The sequence below is a fragment of the Geotrypetes seraphini genome, chromosome 1 (assembly GCF_902459505.1).
Source record: "Geotrypetes seraphini chromosome 1, aGeoSer1.1, whole genome shotgun sequence".
Classification (NCBI taxonomy): Eukaryota; Metazoa; Chordata; class Amphibia; order Gymnophiona; family Dermophiidae; genus Geotrypetes; species Geotrypetes seraphini.
The window spans coordinates 70,693,535-70,712,704 of record NC_047084.1 but is presented as its reverse complement, the minus strand read 5'-3'; the positions used below and the strand labels follow the sequence as shown (position 1 = coordinate 70,712,704).

Sequence of the window (19,170 nt, the reverse complement as noted above, 5' to 3'; positions counted from 1 at the left end):
CAGATGTTACTAAGATGCTCACAGACCATTGAGAAGTCCCGGAAGGGCCCCTTTGTGTGGCTAAGGCCATAACAAAACTTTTACCCAGTGGATGTGGAATTTCATCAGCTGTTCAGTGCACCAAAGATGGATTCCCTGGTGGCACAGGTTACAAAGTGTACCTTACTCCCCAATGAAGAGGGAGTTGTGTTGAAGGATACACAGGGCAGCAGACTGGACTTTGTCCTTAAGAGACAATTTAAAACTGTGGTGTTGGGGTTGAAGGCAGCAGCAACGTTGGATCAGACAGTGGGTGGGAGATTCTTTTTTTATTTTTTTATTCTTTATTCGTTTTCAAAACTTCAATTGTGCAGACAAGATGATGCATTTACATAAAATATTAACAATACAGCACAATAAACTTAATAGAATAAGACAAGACTTATTTTCCCCCACCCGTTTCAATTGATCAACATCTCATTAAAAAAATATATCTATAAACAACCTATCTATACCTCTTAACCAGTACCAAAACATACCCCCCTCCCCGGATATGTATGTTTTCCTCATTCATATAAATAAATCAGTCCTTACAGTATTTAGTTAATGGTTCCCAAATTTTTTATAATACCCCTTTTGAATGGCCATAAACTTTTCAATTTTAAAGACATAACATAGGGATTCCCACCAGAATGAATAATTTAATCTATCCCAATTTTTCCAGTTCTTTTAAATAAGCTGCATGGCAACCCCTGTCATTATAAACAAAAGTTTGTCATTCTTTGCTGAAATTTGACTTTTTGCCCTCAAAAGATGTTCCAAATAAAATGGTATCATATAATAGTGCCACTGGATTTTCTAATAAATTATTAACTTGATCCCAAATAGATCTCCAGAATTTTTGTATCAAGGATCAATAGTATAGTAAATGATCCAACGTCCCAGCTTCCAGATGAAAATGCCAGCATCTATCAGACTTGGAACTATCTACTCTATGCAAATGAACTGGGGTCCAAAATGCTCTATGTAATAAGAAAAACCATGTTTCTCTCATAGATGCAGACATTGTATATCTCATCCTCCAAGACCAAATTCATGGCCATTGAGACGCAGTAATTTGATGCTTAATCTCAATGCTCCAAATGTCCCGAAGTCCATTTTTTGGTTTCTTATTCAAAAATCCAGAAATTAATTTATACCTGGTGACCCAGGAAGTCCATTGGAAAACATAAGACCGGCAACCTATTTTGAACCTTCAAATTTTTCCATTCCCTTCCTGAATGGCCTGCTTCAGCTGCAACCATCTATAATTTTGTGATTTATTAAGGCCAAATTTATGTTGCAGTTTTGTGAAAAATCAAGCAGCTTACCATCAGAAATAACATAATCCAAAGTGCGTATACCTCCCATCACCACTTCCAGATGACCTTAAATCCTCCAATTTTAATCTTGGAGTTCAGCCATATAGTCTGACACATGGATTTATATATAGGATGTCAACACCTAGTCTCTGGCCGAGCGGTTTTCCAATGCTAGGCAGTGACACACTTCCAACACCTGGCGTGAGCCCCTTTAAAGTAGGGTTACCTTGCAGGCTGGATACCCCTATGGTTTTCCTGGGCTAGATGTGGTGTGTTCTTGGCACAGAAAACTCCAGCAGTCAGAATGGCTTCAATAATAAATCATAGCTTTTATTCGGCCACTGGCCTTGGCAACCTCAGAGGCAAGACCGGTTTCACCAGTAACATAAATTTTGAAAAGTTCATTCAAAAATCAAAAATATAATTCCCACTACCCTGGACTTCCTAAATGCCTCATAGTACAAGCATTTTCCTTCACCAGAGTGCATTCATTAAAGGGGCTAACTGCCCTCAAAGTCCAAGGTTCTTTCACTCAAAGCAGTCTTGCAGAACCTGATTATTTGGGAAACTATTTTCCTGTGTTTGTACTGCAGGAGATAATGCAGGTCAAAACGGAACAGTCCTTTGTTGGAGTTTTACCCAGTTCAAAAAGCACACGGGGTTAAATTACCTCCCACAGTTTGTTAATGTAATTAGCCAACAGCTGTACCTGAACGGAGGTCTGGTATCAGGAATCATAGACACCTTAGGCAAATTCCCTGCACAGCGTTTGCTTAAGTAAGCTAGGCTAAACACCTCCTATCAGCTCTTGTGCTTTACACAACTCCAGCATACAGGAATGCAACTTGGCAGTTTACAACACTTTAACATCCTGTTAGCCATTCCCCAGGTTCCAGCATGACAGCAGAGAAACAGTAGGCAGAAAAACGTTTTCCCAGCCCTCACCTTATCCTCAGGAAATCTCCATTGGCACACTCTGGGTTTCCCCTGAGGTATAGCTTTCTCCTATCAACATAGGTTCAGGCATACATGGATCCACAGGAGAGTGTCTAACCTGTACCTCTGGCATGTCCCAATCGGTCAGAGACAGGGGCACTGGGTGTTTCCATTCTAGTTCAGCCTCAGGCTGGGATTCTGGCTCCGACTCTGCTGCTGTCCTGGGGAATCTGCTGGTTCCTTTCTGCCATGTTCCTGCTCTTCCCCCCTAGTTCATTAGAGAGTCTCCGTTTAAGCTGAGGGAAGAAACCACTCCCCCTTTCCGGCAGGGGAGAAAGTTTTCTTCCCTTGGCTTGAACTGTTCTCCAGGCACCCTGCTGTGCTGCCATCTGCTGCACAGACTCTGCAAACCCATCAGGCCAATCTTTATTGTCTGATCTCAGTACATTATCAGGGAAGTCCCAGTTGTCTGGACCTTCTTCCCTTTCTCCTTCTGAGTCCACAGGATCGTCAGCTGACTTACTCCCCCGGGCTCTGACTTGGTTCGCCCTCCTGCATCTGGGCTTGTAATTCCTCCCAAATCTCTCTGTGACAAGCCTCGGGGTTGCAGGATTGTTACAAGGAATAGGTATTAAATTATATACAAATTTTATAGTTTCCCAAGTATCTAATAAAATTCTATTGTCCTTATATAATCTAGGCATCTTGATACTCATAACATGACATAATCTCTTTTTTTTTTTTTTTAATTTTTATTTATAAAATTTTCATTCTTACAATAAATGAATAGCATAATATTTAATTTATAATAATTATAGTTGTATGTACAATATCATATCATATATATTGAATCCCTTTCCCCTGTTATTTGTTTTTTCATTTTTTCTCATATTAATTTCTATATTTCCCTCCCTAACCCTATATTATTATTATCAATGTGTTAAGATATCTGATCTTTAGAATATTTTGTCAATGGATCCCATATTTTCTTAAAATTTTTTATATTTCCTTGTTGTAATGCCAATATTTTCTCCATTTTGTAAATGTGACACACCGAGTTCCACCAGAATGTATAATTTAGCTTAGTATAATCCTTCCAATTTTGTGTGATTTGCTGCATGGCAACTCCTGTCAATATTAAAAGCAATTTGTTATTGTTTGCTGATATTGGACTTTGTGTTCTCATTGCAGTACCAAATAATATGGTATCATATGAGAGACCAATATGATTTTCTAGTAATATGTTAATTTGGGGCCAAATTAAATTCCAAAAGGCTTTTATGCAAGGACAAAAAAAAATTAAATGATCTAATGTCCCTACTTCTATTTTACAATGCCAGCATCTATTAGATCTAGTATTATCTATTTTTTGCAAGCGCGTCGGGGTCCATAACACTCTATGTAATAAAAATATCCATGTTTGACTCATAGATGCTGACTTTGTTAATCTTAATCTCCAGGACCAGAATCTTGGCCATTGAGATGCAGAAATTGTCTGTCCAATCTCAATGCTCCAAATATCCCTAAGTCCAGTTTTCTTTTTTTAACATGACATAATCTCAGTGGCAGTGGAGTATCTGGGAGTCCTTTTCAGCACGAAGAGCAACAAAGCTTTTCTCCCTGAAGTTCGCAGAGCGAAGCTCATGCGTTGGATTAGGGAGTTTTGGGACAGGCCAGCACCAACGACTTGGCATTACTTTCCATTCATTGTAGCTCCAGTCCCCATTTCCCTTCCTCTCAGCCCCCAGAACAGGTCCAGCTCCAGCCCCTTCCACTCAGCTCCCAGACCAGACCATAGCAGCAGAATAACCCCAGGAGTCCAGCAGCCCCCCCCCCTACAAGTCCAACAGAATACTCCCATAGGTCCAGCAGCCCCTCAAGCAGCAGAATCCTCCCCTCAAAGTCCAGCAGCCCCCCCATGCGAGTCAGCAACTAAATGTTCCTCCTGATTTTCCCTCTGGCCCACACCTATTATACCTTTAGCCTCAGCCACCATGAAGAACAATCTTCAAAGGCCTACACCAAAGTCTTCCCTTTGTCTTGCTGATGTAACTTTCAGTTTCGTGAAGTCGTAAGTTACATTAGCGAGAGACTCGGCAGAGGGAAGGTCTCAGTGCAGGCCTTTGAAGATTGATCTATATGGTGGCTGAAGATAAAGATAAATTAGGCGCGGGCCAAGAGGAGAGTTGAGGAGGAACGATGATGAGGAACATTTAGCTATGCCAACTCGCATTGGGGTGGGGAGAGGGGGAATGGCTGCTGGACTCGCAGAGATGCTGGCCAGAGTGCAATTTTTTTTTTTACCGAGGGGAGCAAGACCTTTTATCACTCCTGCGGGCAGTGAAAGGCCTTTTTCCCATTCCGGCAGTAAACAACCCAGTTTTTTTCTCATCCCTGCAGTTAAACTATGGTCCACCATGGTTTGCCGTGGTGTTCAGTCATTGTGTCAATCTGTAGGCTCAAAGCCAAGCACAGATGACCTAAATGAAAGTCTCCACAGGAGAAACTTTGAAAGAGTTGGATTATGTAGTTACCCAACACCAGAAGGAAGTTTAGATAAGAATGCAGTTGGAGAAACAGCTTAAAGGTATCCAGAAGAGAATGATGAAGAAGGAGCGAGTACAAAGAGCCCAGGCTCTGGTCCAAACCTGAGACATATCTCTACAGGTGACAGACCTACAGAGATGGTTAGACAAAGAGTCTGAAGTTAAGGAGGCCATGGTGGGGGCCTTACAGATGGCCAGCTGAGCCCTGAAACAAGTCAGAGTACAGCAAGGGCCAGAGGCTAGGTCTGGGTACTAGGAGGTGCTAGCTCTTACAGTTATAGAAGTGGCTCAGTGGTAGTTCATGTGGGACCCAAGTGGGCAGTCAAGAATGGAAGGGCCACAGTGGATAGAGAATAGCATAATCCATTTTGAGAAGAAATGCCAGTCCAGTATCCCAGAATTCTGGAAAACTGTCACGAGGAACACAGAAACCATTCAGCATTTAGCTCAAAGATGGAGCGCCGTGACTAAAAAAATATGCAGCAGCTGTAATGAACCCTTGAAAAAGCCCCGTCGGGCTTTTGCTGCCTGCGCCATTTAAGATAAGTGAATGCAAAGAAAATTGGATACTTATCTAATTATGAAACATTTTAAAGAATTTTGAATAAATAAATTTTAAAATAGATAAAGTTTTAATAAAAAGGTGAGGGGAGGTTTTTCAGGATCAATGAATGAAACTTGGAACCTTGTCAGACTTGGCTGAGGTTTATTCCTAACCACAAAGCAGGTTTATGAGATCCTTTTCCTCCCTTAGCCACACTTTATGCATTAAACAGTGGGACCTTTTTGCATTTATGGACTGTATTACAGGACAGCCCAGAGGGATAGGAGGCAGAGGAGAAAAATGTAAATGAGTGTCTCTACACAGGATCTCGTGACCAGAGATACACAACCCAAGTATTCCAGAATGATGTACCTATTTACTAGAAAGAAGATTATCAAGGTAAATGCCTAATATTTCCTTTGGAGGATTTATTTCTTGTGTAAATAAATAAACAGATGAATAAATTAAAAGAGGATACAAGGCAAATAAAGCACTGTCTCATAACACCTTGAGTGACTGAAGAGCCTTTATGTGTTTAGCTTCGCCAGGCAAGAAGAAGACAGAATGAAATCTTGGCAAGAATCCAAGCAGCTATTGTTCATATTCCAAAGCCAACTCCAGATCGTACTTTAAAGGCTATTGAAGCTCGGAAAATATTAAAAAAGAAAAAAGAAGCTGAGGTCAGTTGTAAAACATGATATCTTTTTCTATTAAAAAGAAATATGAACTGAAGGAAAATGTTATCAGAGATAGAGGGAGAACTAAGTGGTTGCCTAGAGTGCCATGATTTTGAAGGTGACAGCAGTCCATATGCAAGTGCAAAGTGCTGCCTTTGGGCTTGACCCACAAGACCAAAAATGTAAGGCACCAGCAAAAGGATTAACTAACTTCCCCCTTCTAGGTGTCATACTATATCTGTGCATACCCCTTGGTCAGAAGTCAATTTTTTCTGTGCTTATGGGGAGGGGACTGTTTATAAGCCTCTCATTCCCTTGCTGTTTTGGGACTGGGCCACTAGAAGAACTACAGCTAATGTAACAAGGGAACCTGGGTAGGAAAGGGAATGGGGACTTGTATACCACCTTTTTGTGGCTTTGGCATTGAAAGCTGACATTCAAAGCGGTGGGCACGAGAGGATTAAGTGGCTTGGAGAGGTGGGAGGGGCTGAATGGATGAGGCTGGGGTGGAAAATAGAGTTACCAAATGTCTGGATTTTCCCAGACATGTCCTTTTCGAGGACATGTCTGGGGGTCTGGATGGCTTTTCAAAACCTGCCACTTTGTCTGGGTTTTGAAAAGCTTCTTGTGAAAATCACGTTGGGAAGGGGCATGCACGGTTGCGTTTGGGTCAGGGCTGGGGGCGGAACTGGGCAGGCCTGGAGGCATGGCCATGGGTCCGAATTTTCCTTTGGAAATATCTGGTAATCCTAGTGGTGAAGGAGTTAGGAGACTAGGTATCTCTGATGCTAGTAAAGAGAGAATGGGGAAATGAATCTGAATATGATTGGTGCATGATTATGAAGCATAATTTTGATCATGTGTGGGAGAGGAGGAAGTGAGCACAAAGCTATAGGCTTGCTTAGTATGCCTGATATCCTGGTACCAGCCCTAAACATACTACAGTGATGATTACATTTACTACATAAAGAGTAGCTATTATGACATTACCTGTTTATCTTTCCTTTGCGTCTTTTGCATGCTGTTTGCCAGCAAAGTTATGTACTATTTGAACAGGAATCATAGCTTGTTTTTTTGTATAATTATCTATAAGTAATATCTAAACATTTCTCAGAGGATAAGCAGGACTGTAAAATCTTCACATATAGGTGATATTACCAATGGAGCCCATTGTGGGAAGCAGTACACTGGCAACTTTTTCTATAAGCCTTTGGGTAGGTTTTTCTATAAGCCATATTCTGTAAAGTTGGGGCCTCCTTAATCTAATGTTTTCCCTGGAGCTGATTGGCTGTGTTTTCTGTACCAACTTCTTCAGTATCTAACAAGATTTCTAATTTCATTGGTTCATTCTGTCTCTGTTGTGTTGTGGGGTTTTTTTTTTAATTGTAAGGGCCAAATTTTATAAATGGTGTTCCATTTGTAGGTGGCCAACTGCTGCCTAACCAGCCAATCAGGATGCACGTTTAAAAAAAAAAAAAATCCCGAGGCAGGTCGCCTACATTGGAGACGCCTCCGGGAGCCTAGGGAGACGCACAAACCCGCGTAAGCTCCTCTAAGGATAGGCATGGGTGTGTCTTGGCCCGGAAGTAGCCTTAGGCAAGCCTAGGTGGCCATACATGTCTCCCTGGACCCGCAGCAGATGCATACAATGTAGGCCAGCAAAATACACTGGGAGTGGCCTAAGATTTTGATTGGCCAGATCCATTAGGCCTCTCCCTGGGCCAAGCAGGGCCTAAGGCCCCTCCCCGGTGCATCCTACGATGAACCGGGAAGGGGCAGGCCCACCATTTGCAAGATGATGGGCCAGCTGGCTGGAGGCAGGAAGGATGCCTCTGGCTAGCCAACGATTTAAGGTTGGGGGGGTCTGGGGGTCCAGAAAGGTGGAGGAGGGTCCAGGGGCTGGGCTGGGGTTTCCAGCGGAGGGATGCCCGCCGATGTTTGGGGGTGGGGATGGGGGGTTCCAGCAGGAGAGACTGGGCATCCCTCCTGCTGGCGATCTTCGGGTGGGGGGGTTCCAGCAGGAGGGACTGAGCATCTCTCCTGCCGATAGTCTTCAGGGGGGCAGGTTGCTGCTAAACTTATTGCAGCAGGGAGATCACTTGCCGTGATAAACTCTGCAACAACCCAATTTTCTAACCTGTGACATGGCCGTTGGTTAGAGAATAGGGTTATTAGGTGAGCTTAGGTATGATTCTCTATAGGATGCCCATGTGCGATTCTCAAGAGCCGCTTAGGTGGCTTCTGAGAGTAGGCATCCTATACAGAATCCGGACCTAAGTATATACCTCACTTGTCCAGAATGACACACCTATCTACTAGAAAAGATATTAGCAAAATAAGGACCTAATCTCTTTGTCCAAACTATTTACACTCCTACTAATCCACTCAGAGCTGGTCAGTCAAAAGACACCCAGAGCCGGATCTTAAACCTCCTCTGGAGTGAGGTCACCCTCCGGGAAATCCCAATAACTAGCTGGGTTTCCCAATGAGTTTTCTCAGGCATCTGGGAACTGCTGGAACTCATTTGCTGAGTCCCTAGCTATTTACAGAAGTCCCTTCCTGTCTCAACATAGGCCCGGATTCTCAAAAGTTTAAGTGTTTCTTATAATTCTTGTACACTTTATGAGAGGGTAAAATGAATTAAGCAAAATAGTGTTGGGAGGGAGGGTGGGTTATGGGTTTATATATATATATACAATTGTTATTGTCTTGATGGATTTATCAAGTGTTATTTCTGAGACTATGTATGATTTTTCTTTTTTTTTTTTTACTGTTTTAAGTTTTTTATTGATTTTTTCATATATCAACAAGTGTTATAAATTTTCCATACATTTATCTTAACAATACACTTGATATCTCTATAATGTATTTTATATAAACCATATTTTATATTATTTTTCTTATGAATTTATATAACATATATATTGTAATGATTTTATCAATTATTATTTAATTATGAACCCTTTTCCCTCCCTTTATCACATTAATTTTTCATAAGACTATCATTCATTCATTATGATATATTTTTTATAATGTATAATAAAGAGAATAAATTATTTACCCCTTCCCTCCCTCCCTTCTTTAACCATTATCTTATTATGGGAAAAAATTAAAATCAGTCATTGCAAAAATATGTTAATGGTCCCCAAATCTTCTTGAACTTATCCATATATCCTTTTTGTGTTGCAAATGTACGCTCCATCTTATATATATGGCAAACTGAGTTCCACCAAAAATTATAGTTCAATCTGTCATAATTTTTCCAATTATGTGTAATTTGCTGTACTGCTACTCCAGTTAATATAAATAAAAGTTTATTGTTATTTGATGAAATTTGACTTCGAGCTCTCATTGCAGTACCAAACAAAATCGTATCATATGTCAAGGCTACCGGATTTTCTAACATCCTATTAATTTGAGGCCAAATTGATTTCCAAAATATTAATATGAATGGACAATAGAATAAAAGATGATCTAATGTCCCTGCTTCAAGATGACAATGCCAGCATCTATTAGACTTAGAGCTATCTATTCTATGTAAACGTGTAGGGGTCCATAAAGCTCTATGTAAAATAAAAAACCAAGTTTGTCTCATAGAGGCTGACAATGTGCATTTTAACCTCCAAGACCAAAGTCGTGGCCATTGAGATGCATTAATCTGATGCTTAATCTCAATGCTCCAAATATCTCTAAGAGCATTTTTTTTCTTTTTATGTACTAATCCAGATATTAATTTATACCACATTGCGGCCTGGTGACCCATGGAATCTATCTGAAAACATAAGAATTCCATACTATGATAGTTATTAAGATTTTTCCATTCAGGGAACCCTACCTGAATGGCCTGCTTCAATTGCATCCATCTGAAATATTGTGATTTATTCAAACTGAATTTATTTTGCAATTGTGAAAATTCAAGCAGTTTACCTTTATTTATTACATCTTCTAAAATCCGAATTCCAGTAATCATCCAATGTTTCCAGATAATTTTAAAACCGCCAACTTTGATCTTTGGATTGAGCCATATTGTTTGAGTCGTTGATTTAGTTATTGGAATAGGAGTTAGATTACTTATATATCTTATAGTTTTCCAAGTATCAACAAATATTTTGTGATCCTTATATAACCTTGGCATTTGAATACTGATAACATGACTCAGACGTAAAGGAAACATTAATCTCCATTCTAACCAGAACCAATCTGGTATATGTTCAATGGGCTCTGGGAGGATCCAATACATACCCTGACGCATAATATAGGCTTGATGGTACCTATAAAAATTTGGAAAATTTACCCCTCCCTCCGCAATTGGTCTTTGTAAAGATACTAGAGCAATTCTGGGGTTTTTTCCAAGCCAAATAAATTTTGTTAACATCTTATCCAATTTTTTGTAAAATGACCCCTGAAAAAAAATTGGTATCATACCCATTTGGTAACAAACTACTGGTAATATCATCATTTTTACAGTTTGTATTCTCCCCCACCAAGATATGCATAAAGGATTCCATTGTTCACACATTTCTGACACTTTTTGTAATAAATTTTTTTCATTAATTTTCTTTTTTTTTTTTTTTTTTAAATTTTTATTTATAAATTTTCCATTCTTACAATATTTGAATCATAAAAATTATTATTAATTATTACATTTCTAGAATATTATCATTAATAATTCATAGTATTTAAAATATAATATGATAAAGATTATACAGTAACATAAAAATATAAATCCCTCTCCCTTTTTATATAATATGTTTCCAATAACTTAATCAAATCCCACCCTAATCATATATAATTTTTATCATTGTGCTAAGAAAACTAATCATTAGAATAATTTGTCAATGGTTGCCAAATTTTCTTGAAATTAAGAAGATTCCCTTGTTGTAACGCTAATATTTTTTCCATTTTATAAATATGACAGACAGAATTCCACCAGAACGTATAATTTAATTTGGTATAATCTTTCCAATTTTGAGTAATTTGTTGCATGGCGACTCCTGTTAGTATTAGTAATAGCTTATTATTATTTGCTGAAATCGGACTCTTAGTTCTCATTGCAGTGCCAAATAATATGGTGTCATATGAGAGTCCTACATAATTCTCTAGTAACATATTAATTTGGGGCCAAATTGAATTCCAAAATGCGTTTACACAGGGACAGAAAAAGATTAAATGATCTAACGTCCCTATTTGCAATTTACAATGCCAGCATCTATTAGATCTAGTACTATCTATTTTTTGCAGGCGCGTTGGGGTCCAGAACACTCTATGTAATAAGAACAACCATGTTTGATTCATAGATGCTGACTTTGTAGATCTTAATCTCCAGGACCAAAATCGTGGCCATTGAGACTCAGAAATTGTCTGACCAATCTCAATACTCCAAATATCCCTAAGACCTGTTTTCTTTTTTTTATTTAAAAATCCGTATATCAATTTGTACCATTTTGCGGCTTGGTGACCCAAAAAATCCGCCTGGAAACATAGAACCTGTAGACTATATTGATTATTTAGATTTTTCCATTCAGGGAACCCTACCTGAATGGCCTGCTTCAATTGCATCCATTTAAAATATTGTGTTTTATTTAATCCAAATTTATTTTGCAATTGTGAAAAACTAAGCAGTGATCCTTCTGATATGACATCATTCAATGTTCGTATTCCTGCATTTATCCATTGTTTCCAGACGATTTTAAATCCGCCAATTCTGATCCTGGAGTTTATCCATATTGATTGATTTAGAGATTTAGCAATAGGTTCTGGTGACAGATTACTGATGTATCTCAATGTTTTCCAAGTGTCAAATAAAATTCTGTGGTCTTTGTATCTTTTAGGCATTGTTATAGTTATTAACTGTTCTGGATATAAAGGGAACAGGAGCCGCCATTCTAAATACAGCCAATCTGGTACATTTTCTAAAAGATCTGGGAGGATCCAATACATACCCTGTCTTAAAATATAGGCTTGATGATACCTATAAAAATTTGGAAAATTTACCCCCCCTTCCATAATTGGTCTTTGTAATGATACTAAAGCGATTCTTGGTCTTTTCCCACACCATGAGAACATTGTTAAGTTTTTTATAAAATGACCCCTGAAAAAATATTGGAATCATACTCATTTGGTAACAAACCACAGGCAATATCATCATTTTAATTGTTTGAATTCTTCCCCACCAAGAAAGATGTAATGGATTCCATTGCTCACACATTTCTGTTATTTTTTTCAATAAAAGTTTTTCATTCTCTTTGACTGTATCTTCAATTGTATTTTTGATCATAATTCCTAAGTATTTTATTCCATCCTCTTTCCAAATAAATGAATATGGGTCAAATAATCCTTTGGTACAATGAACATTTATTGGGAGAATTTCAGATTTGTTCCAATTAATTTTATATCCAGAAAAAGTACCATATTTTTCTATTAAATTAAGTATACATGGAATAGTAGTTTCCGGTTCTCTTAAATATAATAATATATCATCTGCATATGCAGATAATTTAAATTCAAAACTGGTGAATGATATTCCCTTTATCTCCTTAGTTTTGTTTATTGCGATTAATAAAGGTTCTAGGACAATATCAAAAAGTAAAGGAGACAAAGGGCATCCTTGTCTAACTCCCCTATGCAAGTTAAATCTATTTGATAAATTATTGTTAATATATAATCTTGCTCCAGGAGAGCTATACAATGTCTGAATCATTTTAATAAAACCGGATCCTATACCAAACCATTGTAAAGCTTGGTATATAAAATTCCATTCCACTCTATCAAAGGCTTTTTCTGCATCTAAAGATATTAAAAAAGCTGGATCATTTATATTTTTTGCTAGATTTAATGAGTGGAATGCTAATCTAGTATTATTTGATGAATGTCTTTTAGCAATAAATCCTGTTTGATGTACATCAATAATGAAAGGAAGAGCTTTTGCCAATCTTAATGCTAATACTTTAGCCATTAATTTGTTATCCACATTCAATAATGAAATAGGCCTGTAATTTGAAACCAGAGTAGGATCTTTGTTTGGTTTTGGTAAGACTATAATTATCGATTCTGCCATAGTACCAGATATATTTTCATTCTTTATTTGATATTGATACAAATTTAACAGATGTGGTAATATGATATTTTGGAAAAATTTATAAAATTCAACAGTATACCCATCTCCACCTGGAGCGGATCCAACTCTAAGAGACTTCAATGCTGTTTCTAACTCTTTTAAAGATATAGGTTCTTCTAAACTTCCTTTTATATGATCTGGAATATTTGGTCCAATATATGAATTTAAAAAAGTTAATCCGTCTTGTTCTTTATTTTTATAAGAATTGGAAGTGTATAATTCTTTATAAAAATCAAGAAATTGTGTTATAATATCTTTTGTGTTGGTATGTGTGTTACCTTGTGTATCTTTGATTGCAATAATCTTAGATTTTCTTTTCTTTACTTTAAGATAATTTGCTAATAATTTCCCCGCTTTATTTGAATTTCCATAATATTGTACTTGTTTATTGAAAATGTCTTTCCTCACAATTTGAGAAGAAATCTCATTATATTTAACTTTTAATTTTAATATTTCTTGTAATGTATTATTTTCCCATTTCTCAATTAATTTATTTTCTAATAATTTAATTTGCTTTCCTATTTCAAGAAATTGTTTTTTTTTTTGTTTATTAATAAATGTTGAGTATGAAATAATATTTCCTCTCATAGTTGCTTTAAAAGCATCCCATAAGATCTCAGCATTAATAGTATCTGATTCATTAAATTGAAAGAATTCTTGCATTTTTATTTTAAAATCTTCAAGAAATTTTGAATCCGCTAGTAAATCATTATTAAATCTCCATATTGAATCAAAGTTTTCAACATCATAATTTTGAAGATTAATCCACACACCAGCATGATCTGAAATTATAATGGGATCAATTATTGCTTTTAGTACACGCTGCGCTATATTATTAGAAACAAATATATAATCAATTCGTGAAAAAGATTTATGGACCTGAGAACAAAAAGAAAATTCCTGTTCATTAAAATGAAGAATTCGCCATATATCTACTAAATCACAAGATAGTATCAAATTATCTAAGCCTAATGATTTCATAACTTTACTTGGTTTTTTATCCAAAATCGGATCCATTACAGCATTGAAATCCCCTGCTACTATTGCTGCGGTTAGGCTGCCATATCGTGCGCGCTCCAAGCCACGCCCCCCCTTTTCATTAATTTTCATAGTCTCATCCACAGTTTTTGTAATCCAAATTCCTAAGTATTTTAATCCTTCTTCTTTTCAAATAAAAGAAAATGAGTCAAATAAACTTTTTGTACAATGTACATTGAGTGGAAGCACTTCTGATTTATTCCAGTTTATTTTATAACCTGAAAATTTTCCAAATTTTTCAATTAATTCAAGCAAATTTGGAATAGTTGTTTCCGGATTTCTCAAATAAAGTAAAATATCATCCGCATATGCTGATAACTTATATTCTCTATCTGAATGCGGAATACCCTGTATCTCCCTTACCTGTTCTATAGCTAATAATAAGGGTTCTAAAACGATATCAAAAAGCAAAGGAGATAGTGGGCATCCTTGTCTAACCCCCCTTTGTAAAATAAATCTTTCTGAAAAATTGTTATTGATATATAATCTAGCAGCAGGGGAGCTATACAATGCTTTTATTATTTGTATAAATCCGGATCCTATTCCAAACCATTCCATTGCCTGAAACATGAAGATCCATTCCACTCTATCAAAAGCTTTTTCAGCATCTAATGAAATAGAGAATGCTGGGTCATTAATGGATTTTGTCAAATATAACATGTGATGTGCCAGTCTAGTATTATGAGATGAGTGTCTTTGAGCAACGAAACCTGTCTGATGCATATCTATAATGAAAGGGAGAGCTTTAGCCAATCTTAATGCTAATGCCTTAGTTAGAATTTTTCCATCCACATTTATTAAAGAAATTGGTCTATAATTTGAAACCAAAGTGGGATCTTTATTTGGCTTAGGTAAAACTATAGTTATTGATTCAGCCATAGTACCTGTAATACAACCTTTATTTAGTTGTGTCTGATATAGTTTTAATAAATAGGGCATTATAATGTTTTGAAATGATTTATAAAACTCCACTGTATAACCATCTCCACCTGGAGCGGATCCAACCCTAAGGGATTTCAAAGCTGTATCTAATTCTTTTAAGGATATTGGTTCTTCTAAACTTCGTTTTATATGTTCAGGAATTTTTGGTCCTTTTATTAACTTTAAAAAATCTAAACCATCCTTTTCCTTTTTCGAATAAGGCTCAGAAGAATACAAATCTTTATAATATTTAAAAAATTGTTTTATAATGGGATCAATTTGAGATAAAATTTCACCATTCTCATTTTGAATAGCAATTATTTTTCTTTTTCTTTTTTTCGCTTTAAGATAATTTGCTAGCATTCTTCCTGCCTTATTCGAATTTCCATAATACAAAGCTTGCTGTACAAATAAATCTTTTCTAATAATTTTTGAAGAAATTTCATTATATTTACCTTTAGCTTTTAAAAGTTCTTGTTGTGTCAAATAATCCCATTTTTCAATTAATTTTGATTCTAGAGACTTCACCACTTTTTCCAATTCTGTAAATTGTTTTCTTTAGCACTCTCCAGACCAGTAGAGGTTAACTTTACGAATGGGTATATATCTAATCATGACCAGCAGGTAGAGACTGAAAACAAAACTTTGGGACAGTATATCCTAGCCCCTCCTCTCTATTTCCCTCAGTCTTCTTTCAGTCTCCAGCAGGTGTTGAGTGATCTGTACCCATCTCCCTTGGTAGGGCTGTTGGAATTTGTTTAGGGGGTTTATTGTCCCTGTTTTTAGCCGGACGGAGCTTGGGCGGACTCTGTTTGGGGGTTCGTCCGACCTCGGGGGTGTCAAACCCGGCGGGTCACGAGCGGGGTCCCTCCCCCCACTTCCTCCACCTCCCCACATTTTTTTAGAGGAGCCTCAGCAGTAAGCCTTGCCCCCTAAATCAAGCAAGGCATATTGCTTTGAGAGCCTGTGGAGTCTGTTCTGTAAAAAAAAAAAAAAAAAAAAAAAATCCTGAGGTAGTGCTGGTCTGGAGGGTTGTATCCCTTTAAGAAAACTGTATTTTACTGTATTTTTTCAACTAACCGGCACTTTTTTGCAGCTAGGTCGCGTATGGAGCAATGAGCACTTCTAAAGGGAAAAAGTGCTCATTGTGCTCCAGACGCGAGGCACTCGCGGCCGGCCTGTGCAAGCGGTGTTCAGGCCGGTGCGGTGGAGGAGCTCCGTCGGCAGCGGCTGCAGGCGCCCAGAGCTCCCCGCCGATGGTGCCTCGCGAGTCGGCAGGGAACGGTGGGGAAGCCCGGTCTTCTCCGTCCACCCACGGAGGGATTCCCCAAACCGCCGACGGTCGGGTTTTAGAGGATTCCCTCTCAGCTGATTTTTTGACAGCTGATGCCGGCTTGCCTGCTTTAGCGGCTGAGACTATTCAGGTCTCTCAGCCACTTCAGGCTATGGAGGGAGCTTTTTTGGCAGGAAAACCGCCATCTTCTCTGTCTGGCCCCTCCATTTTGTCTTCCACCTCAGGTGACCTTCCCCCTGTTTTGACTATGCAGGGGCAAGGTTCTGCTGGGTCCCTTGCTGTGGCAGGGAGTCCCTTGGGACCCTCGGGGGGTTTTTCTCCTGAATTTTTCTTTTCTTTATGCAGAGCCTATTTTCAGGCGGCTGGGGGTCCCGGTTGCGCCCAGGGGGTTTCGGGGGGTGGGTTTTCCTCCGCGCTCCCTGCAGCTTTGCCTCTTTCGTCTGGCGTGACGTCCCCTCCGCCGCCTCCCTTGTCCAAGCGTCCGCGGGTGTCGTGGGACGAGAATTTGTGGTCGGAGGAACGGGTCGGTCTGGAGGAGGACCTGGACCCTTCTGAGGAGTTCCAGGACTCTCTGGAGGGGACGGAAGCTGGCGGCGGGTTGTCGGATTTCCCGTTCTCCAGTGACGAGGCGTCCGTGGTGCGCCTTTTTCAGAAAGATGAGCTGCCTGACCTTATTCAGCAGGTTTCTTCGGTTTTGCGTTTTGAGGACGCGCCGCCGGAGACTCCGCGTGTGGGGGACCCCCTGTTACGGGGGATCCGTTCCGTTTCCCGCTCTTTTCCTATGCATCAGGATATTCGGGATATTATTCTGGAGAAGTGGAAAACGCCGGAGACGCCGTTGCGGCTGGCGCGCAGCATGGCTCGCCTGTATCCCATTCTGGAAGGGGATCGGGCTACGTTAGCTTCGCCAGTCGTGGATGCGGTGGTCTCGGCAATTTCCAAGCGGCATACCGTGCCTGTTGAGGGCGGTTCTGCCTTGCGGGACTCTGAGGAGCGCAAATTGGAGAGCATCCTTAAGCAAAATTTTCAGGTCTCTGCCTTTGGGGTCCAGGCGGCTATTTGTGGGGGACTGGTCGCTCGCGCCGTGTTTCGGTGGGCGGAGCGGGTCTTGGATTGAGAGTCTGACGACTGGTCTCTGGTGGATCAGGAGGTAGCGAAGATTGAGATGGCGGCCTCATTCCTCTCAGATGCTCTATATGACTTGGTGCGGATCTCGGCTAAGTCTATGGCTTTTGGCGTGGCCGCAAGGCGTGTGTTGTGGCTGCGCGCTTGGGCGGCGGATGCTGCGTCCAAAGCTAAGCTTACTAAATTTCCCTTTCGGGGGTCGTTTTTGTTTGGAGAGGACTTGGATAAGTTGATTCAGACTTTGTCGGACTCGAAAGTTCCCCGTCTGCCGGAGGACCGTGCCCGCCCGGCGTCTCGGGGGGGTGCGGCCCAGGGGCGTTTGCGGGACTTTCGCAAGTATCGCCCTGGGCGTGGGGCTGCTTCTTTCCAGTCTCCGGGATTTTCCCGGGGTCGGTTTTTCCAGCGCATGCAGCCCTTTCGGGGGGCCCGTCGGGGGGCAGGGAATCCCTCCGCCGGTTCCCCCGCTTCCCGTCCTGCACAATGACGCCTTGCCGGCGCCCCCTTTGGTTCCTGTGGGGGCCCGGCTGCGCGAATTTTTCCCCAAATGGGCCGAGATCACGTCCGATCAGTGGGTCCTGGAGGTGGTGCGGGACGGTTATGCCCTGGAGTTCGCCCGCTCTCTGCCGGATTTTTTCCTCGCTTCTCCATGTCAGACTCCGGGGAAGACGCAGGCTTTTCGCCAGACCCTTCAGCGCTTGCTAGATCTCAGGGCAGTTGTTCCGGTGCCCCCTCCGGAGTGGGGCACGGGCAGGTACTCCATTTACTTTGTGGTGCCCAAGAAGGAGGGGACCTTTCGGCCCATCCTCGATTTGAAAGGGGTCAACAGGGCTCTCAAGATTCCCTCTTTCCGTATGGAAACTCTGCGGTCGGTCATTCTGGCGGTTCAGCCGGGGGAGTTTCTCACTTCTCTCGATCTGACGGAGGCCTACTTGCATGTTCCCATTCGGGCCTCTCATCAGCGTTTCCTGCGCTTTGCGATCTTGGGTCGGCACTTTCAGTTCTGTGCGCTTCCCTTTGGGCTGGCCACGGCTCCTCGGACGTTCACCAAGGTGATGGTGGTCGTCGCGGCAGCCTTGCGGTCAGAGGGCATCCTGGTACACCCCTACCTGGACGACTGGTTAATTCGGGCAAAGTCGTTGCAGGAAAGCTCCCGGGTTACTGCTCGGGTGGTGGAGTTTCTCCGGTCGCTGGGCTGGGTGGTCAACCTTTCCAAGAGTCGGTTGGTCCCGGCTCAGCGTCTGGAGTACCTAGGGGTGCTGTTCGACACCTCCTTGGGGAAGGTCTTCCTCCCAGAGGGCCGGGTGAGCAAATTGCAATCTCAGATTCGCCTGCTTTTGGCGTCCCGGTGTCCTCGGGCGCGAGATTTCCTCCAGGTCTTGGGGTCGATGGCGGCGTCCCTGGACGTGGTGAGGTGGGCGCAGGCCCACATGCGTCCTCTCCAGTATGCTCTGCTCCGGAGGTGGTCTCCCCAGAGGCACGGGATGGATGTTCCGGTCCCCCTGCGAGGCTTGGCGCGCTGCAGTCTGCGTTGGTGGCTCCAGACCCCTCACCTAGTTCAGGGGGTGGGTCTGGATCTCCCGCAGTGGACGGTGCTCCTGACGGATGCGAGTCTCCTGGGTTGGGGGGCTCAGT

At 40.8% G+C, this 19,170-nt stretch overlaps 1 protein-coding gene across 2 annotated transcripts in view; it reads left to right on the top strand.

Moving 5' to 3' along the window:
* SPEF2 (sperm flagellar 2) overlaps positions 1–19,170 on the top strand; it is a 544,154-nt gene that overhangs the window by 31,659 nt on the left and 493,325 nt on the right. For both annotated transcript variants that reach the window (XM_033932867.1, XM_033932864.1), the window contains exon 5: positions 5,906–6,046. In XM_033932867.1, the coding sequence (XP_033788758.1) occupies positions 5,906–6,046 (141 nt within the window). The remainder of the gene's footprint in view (positions 1–5,905; positions 6,047–19,170) is intronic.